Source organism: Rattus norvegicus, chromosome 10 (assembly GCF_036323735.1).
Source record: "Rattus norvegicus strain BN/NHsdMcwi chromosome 10, GRCr8, whole genome shotgun sequence".
Classification (NCBI taxonomy): domain Eukaryota; kingdom Metazoa; phylum Chordata; class Mammalia; order Rodentia; family Muridae; genus Rattus; species Rattus norvegicus.
Window position 1 is genome coordinate 31,997,998 of NC_086028.1, and position 18,051 is coordinate 32,016,048.

At 41.9% G+C, this 18,051-nt stretch overlaps 1 protein-coding gene across 8 annotated transcripts in view; it reads right to left on the bottom strand.

Annotated features, from left to right (window-relative positions):
• The window catches only part of Sgcd (sarcoglycan, delta), a 981,842-nt gene that overhangs the window by 150,285 nt on the left and 813,506 nt on the right, over window positions 1-18,051 (bottom strand). For all 8 annotated transcript variants that reach the window (XM_039086545.2, XM_039086546.2, XM_039086547.2 and 5 more), the window contains 2 exons: window positions 15,860-15,947; window positions 9,065-9,184 (listed from right to left, as the gene is read on the bottom strand). In XM_039086545.2, the coding sequence (XP_038942473.1) occupies window positions 9,065-9,184; window positions 15,860-15,947 (208 nt within the window). The remainder of the gene's footprint in view (window positions 1-9,064; window positions 9,185-15,859; window positions 15,948-18,051) is intronic.

Below are 18,051 nucleotides of genomic sequence, written 5' to 3' on the forward strand. Positions count from 1 at the left end.
ATGAACTTGTGCCATATCATTTGCTCATGTAAACTCTCTCCCTATGTCCTTCCCACTAATGGATATATATGACCTGCTCTGAATGTTTTTTATTAGGAAACTTACCATTTATAACCTCTCTCCTATTTCCTTCAGTTGGAGTTCACTGGTATCTTATCCTATGCACAGACATCTGACTACCTTTTTGCATTCTTAGATAATTACGCCTCTGTCTCATTGTCTAGATTAGACTAAAAATTCCCTAGGAGAGTAGGGACAATGACACACATCTTGGTCTCTATGACACAAGGAACAGAGAGTTGGAGATATTACACCCACCCCCCACACACACACGAGATCACATTCACTGAGTGAATTAAGCCTACTAGTCCTTTTACCATGACTACTTATTATAAAGTTGCAAGAGTTTCATAGACAAAAGAATGTGAATGGCTAAGAGAAATATCTGAGCAGTCCTCAAACAAGTTAGTTAAACTTCAAGCCATATTTAAATTTCTATAATTTTTATGCTAATTCAAATGGCTTTATATTTAATTAAAATGTTTTTTTTCAATTGATAATAATGTAACTCAGATAATTAGCATCAAGTGGCATCTAGAGGACATGTTGAAACAAGCTCACCTAGAGTATAAATAGACTTAATTGACAATTAAAATAGCACTTTATAATTATGCTTTGTTTGTAAATGCTATAATGTCCAATTCATTGTTCAAGGAAATTGCTCATTAATGAAAACTAAAGCCATGTTCTTCTTACTGTTGCCATGAAGATGTACATTAAGTGCCAGGCTTTTATGTTGTCTACTTTCTTGCTGCCTTGGACAGGCTATTCCTGCCCAATGTTTAATAATTGTATTCTATAGTGACAGATAAACTATATTCTGCCTTGGCTTGCATATGCATATTTCCTTTGTCCTTCTTCTCTTGAAGTAGAATGAATGATTCTCACCACAAACTTAATTTTGTGTGTGTGTGTGTGTGTGTGTGTGTGTGTGTGTGTGTGTGTGTGTGTGTGTCTGCCATGGAGAGAGGACCTCATACTCCAGAAAACCCAGGGATGGCAAAAGTTCCTGTGGTCCTGAGAGAACCAGGCCTCACATCTGAATGAAGCACGGCCTTGAAGACCAGGAGACTGGAAATTTCACCAGGAAGATCATGGCTGCTCCCTTAAGAGAGGCAGGGAGTTCGACAGGGGAAGCTTCAATTTCGCTGCAAGAAACGAAGCCAGGTAGACACAGAGATCTTCACAAGAGTCCGAAGAGTCTACACCCCTCGGACTGTGGAACTGGAAGAGAGGACACTTCAGGTTAAATGCAGTCTGAGGGGTTTGTATGGAGCTAAGGAAGCCTTGAGTGAATGTGTGTGGCATCTGAGTGACTGTATTGTTGACATGGGCACAGTCACATCAAAGATCAATACCTCAGAGCCATGGGGAATTAGCAAGACCTTCCTCCTGTCAGGCTCAGAGTGGCAAAGTCTCCCTTTGATCTAAGTACTAGTGTTTGTAGTTGCCCAGTGTGTATAAAAACTAGCAACTGCAGTCAGTCTCCTCCTCTGCATTTTTATAGTCTAAGACTCATTCTTGCTTACAGAGACCTACAAAAGCTAGCCGACCCCTTCCTCTGTGCTGCATGTACTAAACAGGCTGAGGTTCTTGGTTGCCGCAGTAGTCGGTGCCACATCATTTGAATGTGTAAGCTCACCTCACCCCAGCTTTTCTATACATGTGTCTTTTTTCATTCCTTTCTTCATTCCCTCACAGCTTTAGACAGGTTTGCAGACCCAAGCCAAGCAGGTTATGACTAGAGGTGGGAATGGGGAGTGTGGGTGGGGGATAAGGATAGAGGGGTGTAGATTTCAAGTAAAATGGAACCAATGTTGCCACATTTGGTAGGACTTTTATAGGATTTCACATTGATGTATGAGAAAATTGACTGAGGATTGAATTTCAAGGAAGCCCTCAGATATCTACAGTGAATCAACTAGACTTACCAGGTAAAAGAAGAGGCCAGCAAGGAAGTGGGGGAACAGAAAATGGGGGAACAGCCAACTGACTAGAAGAGCTTGGTGTCCCTATAGCTGAAATAGAGAGGGGTGCTACAAAGCCATGGCCTCGTTTCCTTTCCATTTTGTGATGCTCTGATTCTTTGGAGGCTGAAGACTCCTGAGATTCAGATCACAGATGGTGGTAAACGAGATCCTCACCTGGTCATTTCTTCTCTGTGGAACCTTGGGCAGGTCTTCCAATTTCCATGTCTCCATTGGCTTATATGTAAAGAACAAGGACACACATTTTTGCTCCTTGTGAGGGGGGTGTGAGGGCCAAATTCATTCATTCATGGTAAGTAATGCTAACCCTGGCACTTTGCCCAGAGTAGGCAGTCTGGCTGTCTACATCCACTAACTTCATTTATATAGTTGCTTTGCTGGATCTCAATGGTTAAAGATTGTATGATCTGATAGTTATCATCAGAGTCAAGGGAAGGGACTTCCAGGTAGTCACCTCAGGCTGATGTTTTGAAATCCTTAGGATGCATGAGCGTCTATGGGAGGGCCTCTTTAAACTACCTGTTGGACCTCACTCCTGAATTTCTAAACCACAGTGTGGAATGATACTGATCCTTCAATTTACACCTCTAACAAAAGAAGCTTTGCTGATGTTCCTTCTGTAACGGCATTGTGCATAATACTGTCATAATGAGTAACAGGAGAAAACTTACCACAGGAGGGATTCAGTCAAGTGAACCCCCCCAAGACTAGAGTCTAGCTTGGGAACACATTTATCATCAAGATCTGTTTTATTTGTATTTCTTAATTTTTATTGTCAACTTGACACATCCTAGAGTCAACCAGTACAAGGAAACCTCAAGTGAGGAATTGTCTAGATCAGAAGGGCCCGTGGAAGTATGTGCTTTGAAGTAGCTGGAAACTATGACATTGGCAGGTCCTGGTCTGTAGCTAAACAACTATGGAACAGTTACAAGGCTCTGTATGATGATTAAGCCACTGTGCTGAATCTTCAACATTATTATTAATCACTATATTTTCTTTGCAAAGTCAGGTTTTAGTACAGTGACATGAGTCAAAAAGTACAAATGAACTATTGAGGAGACCCAAATGCATAGGAATGAGATATCATGGTATAAAATACCACCCATCCCTCTCAGTTGGTAAGGCACAGGTGATTGTGGACTACATAGGAAATGTGGCAAAGAGTAAGCTAGGAGCAGTGTCCCTCAACGGTTTTTGCTTCAGTTCCTGTCAAGACTTCCCTCTGTGGTAGATTCTGATCTGGAAGTGTAAGCCAAATAATCCTTTCCTCCCCAAGTGGCCATCGGTAAGAATGTCTTATAACAGAAATAGAATGCAAACTAGAACCCCTGTACACAGGTAAAATGGGCAGTGGAGCAGTTGCCAAATGATGAAGCCATGTTCTCATTTTGGCCTCCTTGTTTGTGGAGTCTTCTAGTCCTAGCTTACCTTCTGCGTGAATACACCTGTAAGTTCATAGCCAATGACCTTTATGTGCTCATAAGAGTAATATGTTCACATTCAGGTCTTTCTATGTCTCCTGAAGACTGAGTAGGCTACTGGAAGTCACCACCTAAAGATAACTCACTACATCCTCAATGCTTGCTTACATGCTATATTATCAACACTTTATGTGTTCTGTGCTCCAAACAGTGCTGAAAGCAAGGGATCATAGAACAGGAGGAAGATGGTACTTTGGAAGAAGAAGCCACACCCACAGTGATAGCCCCTAGCTATATAAGCAAGGAATCAGGTAGTAGAATGCTTGCATAGAATGTGCGATGCCCCAGGGTTTAGCCTCAACACCAGAGAAAAGACAGAGAAAAAGGCAAAATTACTTAATTTTCTTATCATATTAATCTCTCTCTTCTGTACATACACTCTCTCTGCCACCTCACCCCATACACATAATGTAGCCCAGGTCGACCTGTAACTTACTATTAATATGTAGCCCAGGGTGGCTTTGAACTTGCGATCATCCTGCTTTAGCATCCCCGAGTAAAATCCAGGATACTGAGAAGGCACCACTACGTCTGGCTCCTTCCATCTTTTGGTTTAGACAGGTAGAAACTAAAGCTTAGCAAGAAAAGTCACCTTGAACAAGGCCGCTCAGACCCTAAGAGGATGAGCAAAGATCCTCACCCAGCTATGGTAGCTGTTCCCTTTGCAGTACTCATCTAGACCCAAACCTCCCAAGAGCTTGTGCTGTCTGACTAACTTCTCATTAAGCTGAAAATGAAATTGCCTAAACATTTCATTCCACACCATATGGCAAAGTCCCAGCTGACAGGAAGCTCATCTCTCTAGTATGCTGGCTGGGTTCCTTTCGCTGGTGAGATTGATATGAAATTTTGGGGGTGGTCATTTCCCAATCTTTAGCACTGTTTACAGTTGTTGGTTTCATTTTGATGCGTCCTTTTTAATTTTTCCGGAAACAAGAAAATATTCCAAAAGATGGAGAGTGGCAGATCTTGTCAACTGTTCTTCAGATGAAATATCATTACCAACAAAAGCAAGTGTCTGCTTTATAGTAACTGGAAACTATCTCGTGTCCGGGTTTTTAGGCAAGGCAAGTAGGGGACAGTGAATCCAGGAATGACAACATTACAAAGGTCTGGATGATAAGATTAAGCCAATGTGTTTGAATATTTGGCATTATTGTGAATCATTTTATTTTCTTTGCAAAGCCAGGTTTTAACATGGTGACGTAAATCAAAAAGTACTACTGGGGAGAGTAAAATCCCTGGCTACAAGGTTATCATAGCATGAAATACCTTTAATCCCTCTCCTGGCCAACTATTTCAGAGCTGGTAATACAGCCTTGAATAAGAGCAGAGTCTGAAGGTTTGTGCCCCTTTCCCCAACCCTGTTCAAACATACAGTTAGTGTGAATGTCATTCCTAGAAGTAGAAGCATAATTTGTGAGAGACCAAGTCTTTGAATATTCACTTGTGCTAGAGACCCCTGAGGTCCGTGTCCATGGCTGGAAAGTTGAGCATGGTTCTGACTGTAACTTTGCACTTTCTCCGGCAAGTTTCTATAACGTTTCCAGTTTCCTCATCTTAAAGTAGGAATCATGAAAGGACTTAATAAAGAACTGTGGTTTAAACTGGTACACACTGTAGCTAAAACAGCAGGCTGGGGAAACTGGCTCTCTAAGTCCTACTATGTTCCCCTTACATCTCAGCTCAATTCTGCCACCCACAAAATGGGTGAGAGGATGCTGTCTACCTCACAAAGAGAAAGATCAAGGTAAGAGATGGAGGAAGCTTAGTGTGGTCGTGCATGACCACAATCCTAGCTTGGACTTTGGGAGGCCAAAGCAGTACAATTTAATTTCAAAGTGTGTACATACTAATGTGCATTGTGTGGTGCTGACCAGAACCAAGTAGCTCATGGGCTTTTTACAAAGATTATCTCTCCAGGAGGCTTTTAAAAAGAGTTCAATTAGATAAGATGGATGAAGCAAAGAAGTGCAGGCTGACAGAACGGATGTAGATCTCTCCTGAGAGACACAGCCAGAATACAGCAAATACATAGGCGAATGCCAGCAGCAAACCACTGAACTGAGAACAGGACCCCCGTTGAAAGAATCAGAGAAAGGACTGGAAGAGCTTGAAGGGGCTCGAGACCCCATATGAACAATACCAAGCAACCAGAGCTTCCCAGGGACTAAGCCACTACCTAAAGCCTATACATGGACTGACCCTGGACTCTGACCTCATAGGTAGCAATGAACAGCCTAGTAAGAGCACCAGTGGAAGGGGAAGCCCTTGGTCCTGCCAAGACTGAACACCTAGTGAATGTGATTGTTTTGGGGAGGGTGATAATGGGGGGAGGATGGGGAGGGGAACACCCATAAAGAAGGGGAGGGGGAGGGGCTAGAGGGATGTTGGCCTGGAAACCGGGAAGGGGAATAACAATTGAAATGTAAATAAGAAATACTCAAGTTAATAAAGATAAAAAAATTAAAAAAAAAAAGAGTTCAATGGGCTCAGGTCTTCAAACTTCCCAGGACCCAAATGTAACTTGGAACCATATTTGTTATCAAGATCTGGCTTAAACCTGCTGCTTACCTTTTTAGTGTCAACTTGACATAGCCTAGAATCACAGAGGATACAGGTGTGGAAATAACCAAAGGATTCAGATAAGACTCCAGTGTCTGATCTAATTTCAACTCTCAGTCACATTCCAAAGCAATCTTTGTCTTTCAGCTATCATATGTATTGGGGTGCTGTAATTTTGAACTTTGTTTTAATTGTCAGCTAGTGAAAAGGACTGCTTGCAAACCTACTCTGTGGGTAGTTCCCATTCTCCAGGTGTGAACAGAAAGCCCCCGAAAGAAAAGGCAGCTGGATCACCTTATAGGTAAGTGCCTGCTCAGGAGCTGAACTGGCCTTGTGTCTTAGCACCAGTGTGCCCTGCATTCTCACACCCACTGGGTTCCTTAAGGATGGGCATTTATATCTTCTGACTGCTGAGTGGATAACACTCTAAGACAGAATGACAGGAGCCCAAGTAGACTAGAAAGACTAACTAAGGTTGAGTAGTAATGTGTGTGTGTGTGTGTGTGTGTGTGTGTGTGTGTGTGTGTATTTTATCTTATGATAATCATACAAAAACTACTATATTTGAGAGGCTAGCAGGATATCCACATAAAGAAAAAACAAACAAACAAAACAAAACAAAACAAAAAACAAACAAACCTAAAGCCAGGGAAGAAATCAGAACTAGGGATAGAGATCTAAAAGTTCTCTAGCAAGGAATTTAGAAATGAGTCTATAAATGAGAGTGAGGGGGCGGATATGGGGAGAGGAGAGGAATAGACGAGCAGACTTAGCCGTCTTACTGAGGGCAGAATGAAAGGCAGGAGCACACAACAGATGGAGCCGGAAGAAGATGTAAACAACAGTGCAGAGAATTAAAAAAGCTTGTACTAATAACTCAGGATGGACAAGGACGGGCTGAGCAGCTACCGTGTTAACCACCTCATCATGCTGTGTAGACTTCAGCCTGTCCATCAAGCTGGGAAGCAGGCACTTCAGCACAGCAGCTTCACAAATAAACAAGCACTGAGAGGTCAGATACCTTGTTCTTAAGGGTCCAGTAGCTGATGTTGGAAAGATATGGGTTACAAATAATAGTCGGGTTATCTTAGAGCTCAAGTTTTGAACTTCTGTGCTTCAGTGACTCTTAAGGAGAAAAGAAGGAAAATCAGGTAGTACCAACAGCAGCTGGGGCATGCCACCACTGATAGAGTGCCATTTTGCAGAGGACACTGAGGGAAGTGCCTGGAACATGGTCTTTGTTAACTCTATAATTTCAGGCTGTAGGTATTCTTGTCCTTGTTGAGAAGAGAAAGAAAATGGCTCAATGATGTCAGTAATCTGCTCCAAACCAGACAACTCAGTGTGTAACACCAGCAATTAAAAGCTAGGTCTGCTCTGGTAGTACAATTCAAACCACCACACTGTTCCCCTTCACTGAGAAACCTTGGAAGGCACTGGTAGTACACTCAAAATCATTAATTCAGCAGAAAGAGCACTGAAATTTGTTCAGTTTTACTTTAAACAAACAAACAAACAAACAAATAAACAAAAAAAACCAGGGACGGCGAGTTGGCTCAGCCATTAATTGCAATGGCTGCTCTAACCGAGGGCTTAAGTCTAGTTCCCAATACCCACATGGCAACTTAAAAAAATATACAACTCCAGGTCTGAGGGATCAGAGGACCTCTACTGACCTCTAAGGACACCAGGCACACATATGATATATATATGTAGGGAACACGCACACACACACACACACACACACACACACACACACATACACACACAGATACATACACTAAAAATAAATAAATAAATAAACCTTAACGAAAAGTTAAAAGAAAGTTCTTTCCTTCTGTCTTTCCTCCTCCACTGCTTCCTTGACTTCCTATATTTCATTCTGTGAGCCAGAGCCTTACTCTGCAGCCCAGAAGGGTCTAGAGCTCACTGTGTAGCTTCAACATTACAGTAGTCTTCCTGCCTTGTGAGTCCTAGGATCAAAGATGTGAGCTATCACTCTTGGATTGTAAGTATATAGAAGATTGACTTCTCAAACCAACCTACCAGAGCTTCCAGTTGAGTTAACTAGGGTTAGATCTTTAAGCCTAAACTTAAACAAAACAAAAACCTTCGTTGATTACTTTTAATTTATAACCAGGTTGAGAATTCACCTCATCATGCATCAAGCAATCTACGGGTTTGTGAGAAAAGCATACATTGAAACCCAAAGATAACCATTGAAACACAAACCTAAATGACCTCATAGTGTGAGCAAAGCTCTTTCTGGAATCAGAGTCCATGCAGGTCAAACTGCCTTGCTTTAAAAGAACCTAGGAAAGTGGCCTCACTTACACTAAGACACACAATTTCTTTGTGTTTGAGCTCCTATAGCAATATACTAGAGATTGTATGGCTTGAAACTACACTCACCCCCTTCACCTACAGTTTTGGAAGCTAGAAAGTAAAGATCCAGTGTCTTTCTGCTTGGTTACCGGGGAGTGCTCTTTTCTAGATACAGACTGCCAAGTTCTCCTTCTGGTTCTATATGTGAGGGAAGAGAAAAAACAAGGGACACAGATGAAGGGGGAGGGGAGAAGGGAGGGAAAGGTGGAGGGCCATAGATATAGAAGGGGGAGGAGAGAAGGAAAGGTGGAGGGAAGGAGAGAAAGAGAGGAGGAGAGAAGGGAGGAGAACAAGGGGAAGGAAGAAGAGGAAGAGGGAGAAGACAGCACAAACAACCAAAAAAAAAAAAAACTACCTTATTCATTTCCTTGTAAGGGACTTACATTACTGATAATATCTCCAATCAACTTCAGAGACAAATATCCTAAAGATGTAAATCTCCAAGCATTGTCATACTAGAGGGTTAGAATTTTAATATTTGCATTGGGGGAGGTCACAAGCATTCAATGGATGCCACCATGTTATTTTCCCTTGAAAACATAGATGGTATCATCAGACAATTGCATGTTTAAAATCCCTTACCTAAGACTCGCAATCTCTCGGCTCCTACGACCACTTCACTGTCGTCCGCAGAAAAGAGCAATTTTCCAGAAACAGTTTTTACTTCAAACCTTTTGCCGTATGCTTCCACAGCCTTTGGACCTAAAAGAGAGAGAGAGAAAGAAAGAAAGAGAGGAGGAATACATTAGCCTTGTCGAATGTCACTACAAAAGCTTTCCATAGGACATATGCGCTCCATTCGATTGTGTCTGATTTTAATGTTAAGTGGATTGATTTTCTGACGCTGGCCATGGAAATTAGTGTCTTGACTGCACCTCATCTTGCCAATTGCTTTTAATCACAAGGTCCTGGGATGTGGTTTTAGGGGTCGCCTTATTCTTCTTAAAGTGTAATGCTTGAATGAAATTTCTTTCTGCTAGCCTCAAATTAGTGTCAAACATTTGGGGGCTTTTGATCAAAAGTGTCGGGATTCAGAGTATCATTATTTCTTGTGGGAACTAACCATCTTCAGTCAGTTGTAAATATCATAAAGGGTTCCGGGGAGTTCAGCTGAAATATGCCTGTTTATACCCATGACCTAATGGCTGCCATGAAGACAAATCTATCTTCTTAGTAGACAGATAATTTCCAAGAAGAAAATGGCTTTATTATAAGTACTCCCCATTCAAGTTGTTCAGTAATATAATAGGAATTAATTCAATAAAATATACACCTTGAGTTTATTTTCGTGGCACCAAATGCTGCTCTTGAATACAGGCTGTCTACACCAGTGTATAAGTAAGTGCTGGTGGCTGGGAATGGAATTTAAAAATCTCTGGTTAGACCAGTTAAGTGCTCTTAACCACTGAGCTACCTCTCCAGCCTGATTCAATTTATCAATGCATCAGAAAACTCCAGAGCTTTGCAAGAAAGCAAGACTGGTTGATGTATCTGAAGTCCTGATAGGAGTCTTCTTTGCCTTTGTGAGCTGGGTCTTTCCCAGTACCTTTGTTTCAGGTGAAGCTCAAAAGCTGGTCCACATAAGAGCATCTGAGCAGCCAGGGGCGAGGTCATCCTTATTTGAATCCAGCTGTGATCAATAGATTTTATCTTTTGGTCTAGAATGATTTGCAGGTAAAAATCTAATCCAATTAGATTCCAATATTCCTATTGATTTTTGTTTGTTTCCTTTTAGGAAAATTTCAAGAGAGCATTGTTTAAAATAAGTAACTATGAGAAGACCAATGGGGACATACCTGCAGAGGGGAGGGGTTAGCCATTGCAGGGTACAAGAAAGCATATCATAGACAAACACTGGCAAAGGAACAAAACCCTACAGTAAGGACTTGCTGTAGGATCTAAGGTCAATTCTGGCTATTTGGGGGTTTAGAGGGCAAGCATTAAGCAAGCAAGATTTAGATGAAGTAATTTCAGAGTGTGAGAGTGATTTTGTGATTGGCTATCCCAATAACTTTTATCTAGAAGTAGGAAAGAGTTGTGCAAAATGCCAAAAATGGTGTTGGGTAAACAATAGATACTGATTTCTCTGTGATGGGGATGTGTGGGGCTCTTAAGATCTGGAGAAAGCTGATACTTTTGTTTATGTTTAGAAATGTTTATTGATGCATGTCTGTGTATGCACATGCACTTATGCAGTCATGCACAGAAGTTTGTATGTATATGTATATATTTTCCCTGTCTGTATGTATTTTGATGGCTCTATCCATCAGGGTCCCTTAAGGACCCAATCTAAGGATGTTTTAGGAAGTTATTCAAGTTTAGGCAGAGGCTTGACTATTAGAACCAGAACAGCTCCTTATATATCTGGGCTGACTTTTTTTTTTTTTTTTTGGTCAAAAGTATAGGACTTAGAACCAAAAGCCAACCTTCTCTCTTTTTGGCAATGTAGTTGTAGGCAAGTCATTTTGTCTTTCTCTTTCTGTGTGTGCAAAACTATTACCATCTCCTCTGTGGACCTCAAAGAAAGGCTGCAAAGTTCAAATGATGTCAAAATTTTAAAAACAACAAAAATATAAATAAAAACAAAACAAAACAACAAGCCAAACAACTTTTGAGGCACAAAAATGCTGTGAGCTATGGTGACTGTTCCAGTGGATAGTGTGGTCACCTTTATCCTTGCCATCTGGATTCTTCTACTGAGATGGTTACAATGTGTTGAACATTATTAATAGTGTATGTCTCTTCATACAGTTTGCTTAATTTGCTCATTCATTTACTCACAACCATTTAGGGGACCTCCTCTCCCCTGTCAGAACATTCACATTTACTCTCTAACATGAAAAGATGTGTAGGGAAGGTTCTTTCATGAGCCAGAGAGGGAAGCAGCAGAGATCATACAGAATCTAGAAGCATTGTGAGCCCTGAAGATGATCTTGTCTGGCTGCACAGGAAAAGAATAAGCATGTGAGCCTAGGGCTCCCTCAAGGTCACTGTGGGAGCAAGGGTCAATGTGAGAGTGGAATTCAGCTCTCACAATGCTCCATGGAACACAAAGGAAGGTGAGGAGGGCTGGAGTCAGCATATTTCGAACAACAAGGAGATTCGATTTCTGAGGAAGAGGAAATGTAAAAGATAGTGACAATGAATTCAAGGAAATCTTGATGAACAGTAATGTGCAAAAGATTTAGTGTTAGGTATTCCCACGTGAGTTAAGATGTAGCTCTCTAATTGATGCCATTAAATTTTAAGCGAAATCTGTATTGCTCATCAGTTCTAGAAGTTTAATACTGTTTGGAGGAAGGAGATTGGATATGAAGAGAGACTATGCTAATGATAAATGAATGAGTAACTTCAGGGTGGACATGGGGCCAGGGCTGTTTTATCCATGCTAGACCTAGTCATATGGAGAGATGACAATGGCGACAAATGCTTAATCTTTGCATCCATGAACCTGGCAAGATTGTCTGACTTGTCTCCAAGTTTCCTGAGTATAGTCTGAGCTCCCTCTGAACACTGTGAGACTTGTTGGGGGTTATATTGGAAGAGACTATAGCAATCAGAGCATACAAAACACAATTAAGTTATCTTCCTTTTCAGAGAACCACAAACTATGAAACAGAATTCAAGGGCCAGAAACAGTTGCCAACATAAAACATAGCAAAACAAAGATTTAGCTAAAGCCCTCATAGTGAATTCTGGCTAGTTGATGCAGACAGCTTTGTCCTTTGTGGGTTTACCTAGGGATGCCAAAATTCCCAGGGCATGGCATGAGTGAAATGCTAGTGGACTTGGAGTCTATCCTGGAAACCCCTCGGTGAATCTACAGCTGTGTGGGGCTAGAAAAACATGACTTCTGAGGTGAAGCTTATCTTCCGTTAATATCTTTCTATGAGTGCTATGTGTGAAGTCTCCCCGGTCTCCTCGCCACAATCGGGAGGAGAAGGCAAGACCTCAAGTTGCAGGTATTGTGGCCAGCAGGAATCTGAAGGTAGGAAAAATCTGGGACCTGTTATCCCAGTTTTTTCTTTGGGTTTAAGACCATTTCTCTCTGTAAAGCTGTTCTCCTTATAGACTTCAGGGCTTCAAAGATGGATTGTCCTAAGATACTCAATTAGCAACATTGAGAATCAAAATGAATCAGTGGCCTGGCTTTAGTTGGAAAGTAAGGCCTCGGACAAAAAAGATGACCCGAACTTGGAACATCAGGCTTTGTGGTGAACTTTTGAGATATTTCCCAGGCAAACAGGAGAGTTCTAGAATCCTTGGGATTGCAGTGCTTGGGGGACATGAGAGATTTCCTTTGTGAAATTGCACATCCCATGTAATAGGGGTTATAAGGCATTATATTTAACCCTTTGCCCCCAACATTAGTTTTTCTTGCACCCCGTATTAAGAGTCAGGGTTGCTGTCCCTTAGAGGTACTAATTAAGAATGGGAGACCAAAGGACAAAGACTACTGGAAGAGAAGAAAGAGAAGAAGAGGTAGGGGATGGAAAGAGGAGAAGACCAGAGGATCCACGGGGTGGGGGGAGAGAAGGGAAAGGTAATGGAGAGGAAAAGTGGTAAGAGATGAGTAAGGGAGAGGGAAATAGGAAGGAAGGAGAATGTAGAAAATAGATGGAGCATGTAAAGAAGAGAAAAGGAATAGAAGAAAGAGGAGAGAAAAATAGATATGGAGATGAGGAGAGAAGGTTTGAAGGAAAAGGAAGATGAAGAGAGAAAAGAGAAGAGAGAGAGAGAGAGAGGGAGGGAGGGAGGTGGGCTCTCTTTACAGGAGTAATAGTCATTCTCAGCTTTATCAAAACTGTCATTCAAGTAAACCACATCTCCCACAAGTGGCAGCTCATCAACAGACTAGATCAGTTCTTTTTGAGCCTTGGGATCTGGGAGCTGGAAGTTGAATTTATCTCCCTCCTGGAGGCAGTTCTCACACATGCTGCTTAAATCATTGCTTACTGGAGTTGTTTATTTAATTATTTAGAACTGGTGATTGGAGGCCAGATGTTATATAAACAAAACCTACTGTCCAGATGTTTGCTGTAACAGTGTGGTTGTGAATCACAGACTCTATTGGGCAGCATTTCTACCGACCCAGGAGCTTCTCAGCTGTGGATGACCAGTCCACCTCAGGGCTATGTCACTCCTGACACCCAAGTGCAGCCTTGTTCAGGAAAGGGGAGCTCTGTATGCAGAGGCACTTGCTTCCCTCTGACTCCATTATTAATAGGGCTCTGGAAATTCTAGTAACAGTAATGTTTGGCTTATTTGGGTTACTGTGCTCTCATAACATCCATCTGGACCCTTTTCTCTCAGCCCTGAAGTCAAATGGCATTTTCTTCTGGAGGTCTGACAATGTTGTTCAGACTCACAGTTTCTCCTTCCTCTGTGGAGTATACAATGCCTCTCTGTCCATCACTTCCTGTAAATGTCCAGAGGGTGCATTGATCATACAGCTCAACACATGACCTTGTCCTGTGAGGCCCATCCTTACCAGTGGAGCCATTTTTAAGGACAACCAATCCTTGTTTAAACTGTTGGAATTCGAAGCTTTGAACCTAGTGGGTATTTCCCACAGCTGTTGGGAACAGATCTTCTGTGCTTCTAAGAAGAACCACATGTGCACAGCCTGTGGACACGTCTGCAGTTTGCAGTTGAATTACGCTCAAAGACAGCAAGAGTAGCAAACAGGATGAGGTTATCATTTAAAAAAAATCCCTTTTACAGGAGCTCGGGAGATGGCTTAGACAGCAAAGTTTCTTCTGTGCAGGCATTGAGGACCTGAGTTTGGATACCCAACTCCCATGTAAAACTGGACATGCTAAGCTGTGTTTGTAACTGTAGTGCTAGCAGGATGGGGGAAAGGGGTAGAGAGGTAGGCAGGGATCATCAAAATTTCCTCATTAATTGGCCAGCCAGTCTAAGCAATAAGTATCCTTTGGCCTCAGTGAGTGATGTTCAAAAAGTAAGGTGGAAAGTGATGGAGAGAGGTGCCTTATGTCAACATCTGCTCCTCATACATATATATGGACACATGGTCACACATACCTGGACATACACATACAATCATATACTCACATATATCACACATGTGCATGTACACACATACACACACATACATACACGCATACCCATAATCTCTTTTACAACCCATAAACATCCTCTGGTCCCTTCAGTTGAATACAACTGGGCTTTTCTCTACTGTTGGAAAAGGACAACATGACCATTTGCCTAAATTAAAAACAGCCGGTTCCTTCCCAGGTTTCATCTGAGGGCCTCTGGCCACCAAAGCTGTGGGATTCCAGTACCAGGCATTAAATTCCTTCCTGGGAAACACGCCTCATCCAATCAGAAAGCAGTTAGATACCTCATAACGGTTGAATTACTGCTACACATAGGCATATCTTAGTAGGTCAGCATTGTAGCATGCAGGGTCATATGATCAGTCATGTGATCAGTCATATTTATCTTATGCCCACAGACCCAGACTGCTCTCGTGCTTGGTCAGAGAAACTTCTTTTTGTCATGGGAAGCCAGTTGTGGAGAGATTCATAACTGATTAAAACGTGCTAAGGAAAGAGACTGAGTGCTCAGTCCCAAATGAGGTATCTATGTTACTTCCTGTTCTACCGAGGCTCATGCATCTTTGCAGAAAATGGGATCACAACATGGTAAGAGCTGGAGAGGGAGTAGGACTGTGAAATACTGTCTTCTGCACTAACAAGCGCTATCACACTCACAAACCTAGCAGTTGTGGTTACTTGCACAAGATTACATAAGATCAAAGCCGCCCAGATGAGGTAGACAATCTCTAGGACCCACTCCTTATTGAGGAACTAAAGCAGTGGATAGTTGCTGGGGGAGAGACAATTATTCTTTTTTGAGGCATGTGGCCACTAGCAAGTTTTCTGTAGCCTACTGGCTATCCCCGTAGCTGTGCATGTATGGGTAATGCTAACTAGAATTAGTAGGTTATTAAGATAAGTTACCTTGTCGGGAAAGGCTGGGCTGGGGAGAGTTTAAGGAAGGAAATGGGGAGTATATATGATCATACTTCATTGTACATATGTATGAAATTCTCCACAATGAACCAAATTTAAGGGGGTTTCTTGATTGAAGCAGCTGACTCATGGTTAGGGGCCATGATCTACTAAAAACAAGCTTTGCCACAAAATCAAGTGTCATGGTAAGTTAAACATGTGAATAGATAGGATAGTACCTTTTAGTAGAGTCAGAAGGCACCAGCTGAATTTTCTTTCTCTGTACCGTGAATGGTTGGCGCAGCCTTGTTTAAGTTCATGTGGTATTTCGTAGGACAGTAAAGTCTGTTTTGTCTTGGTGCAGATGGAGCAGCCATTTGTCTATTTGTTTTTCTCTTACCTGTCACTAGCTGAGTCAGCACTTTTGTCTGGTCATTGAGAATGTTCACTGTCACGTTCCTGGCAGATTTGAAGTATAGGGCATTACCCTGTGATAAGAAAACAGAAGAAGAGCATGAAGAAGACATTGCTACAATGAAGGAGTTATAATGCCAGTTCTCCCAGGAGCTGCCTTTACACGTATCCTGGATGATGCATCTTTGCTTTAGAGGTACAAGTACTTAATTGTGTGGTGATATGCACATAGTCAACATTCATTCCCTCCAAAGAGAAAGACCTTTAAACCTCCCCCCTCCTCTCTCTCTCTCTCTCTCTCTCTCTCTCTCTCTCTTTCTCTCTCTCTCTTTCTCTCTCTCTCTCTTTCTCTCTCTCTCTCTCTTTCTCTCTCTCTCTCTCTCTCTCTCTCACACACACACACACACACACACACACACACACACACACACACACACACACACACAGTTGAATAAGTGATAGCTGAGCCTTGGATTACAGGAGCAACTGATCACCTCCCAGCCCTGTCACTTCTAGTTCATAGTCCACTTCAGAGGAACCATGCAGCTTCCATAGAGAACATCAGAAAGGCGGGGTGAATAACTGCCAGTCAGTAGAATCCTCTGTGGAAGGCTGACAGAACATTCATGAAGAAACCCAGGAGATGCTGCATCCCCAGGTATATCTCTGCCAGTCCGTTTGTCCATTTCTAGTTTCGAGGGCTCCTTTCTTCCAAGTAATCTAGGCTACTGTCTACTGTCCCCATTTATCAAACAGGTCCCCCTATCCATCTTTCATACTGTGCTACATTTCCCCTTTAGAATGAAATTCAGAACAGGCATGGCATACTTTCTTTGGACAATCCTGATCCTAAAGCTCTGTGGGATACATGATCTCTGTCGAAACTGTTAAACTCTGTGCCATCTTGGTATACGGTCAATCTTCAAAAGGACATGCACAAGGAGGCATGGGTGTATGCCAAGAAAATGTCACCAAGATAGTAATCATTCATATATACATATGATTTCAGGGCTGTTCATTTGGTATTGAATAACCAATTTCAGGAAATTGAAAGAGTTATTGTGAAAGACTAAAAGACTTACTATACTGCTTTCAAAATTCCTTTGTTGACTATAGTTTTATACCTAGGACTGGGGCCCCATGATTTATTAATTCATATCGTGTGTGGGTGTATGTCTGTGTGTATATGTGTGCACACATGAAGGCCAGAGGACAACTTACACGGTCCTCTCCTCTTTCCATGTGGGTCCCAAGGATCAAACTCAGGTAGTTAGACTTGTGATACTTTATTGAGTTGTTTTGCTTGTCTGTTTCTTTTTACTAACAAATCAAACACTATACACTTTAGCATGCATCCATTAGCTGGCATCTTGGAAAATAGAATCTTTGCTACATCAGAGTTTCAACAAAGAACTTCATTCTTGCCCAGTGCTTTTTCCTGCGACCTTCCTGTTTACTTGTAATAGAAAGGTTACTTGGGAAAGGGCCTGAGAGGAAACATGAAAAGGAAGAAACTGACATGGCAACTGGGTTCCTGTGAGTTTCATTTTGTTCTCTGACTGCTTCTTGACTGGAACCAGGAAAATGTCACCCTCCTAAGCATTCCCAAGACCTCTGATGTATCTAAACAAGTGAGGAGTCGTAAGACAAGCCAGTGTGTGCCCTTTCTGTTCCCTGCACTGTTCCACTCACTACTGTTACCGTCAAGCTGACCTAAAGGTGACCTAGGAGGACAAGGAATCCAGGAAAAGCTCTCCGGGGACTAAGTTGGATTGGCATAATCTGCAGACTCATCTGATGGCCAAGAGTGGGAGTCAGACTTTAGCTCCTCAATCTGCTCTTCTGGATGTGAGGTATGGACTTCAAGGTATGGAAAGGGATGTCAAAGACCATAATTTGTGCTGGAATTTGTAACACATGGATACTTTGATGAAGAAGAGTTTCCCACATCTTCAATTCTTTAAGCAGACTCATGGGATACAGTGTAATCTTTTCTTGATGTCTCAGGGTCACTGGCATGAACATTATTCACTCCATCCCATCCTCCGGTGACTACAGAATGCAAGAGGCCATCTTGACACTAAATGACTCCATCCTGCTGACATTTAAAATTATTGTATCTGTTTAAAAATATATTATTTATTCTTATATTGAAACAGAACAGGTAAATGTCACATC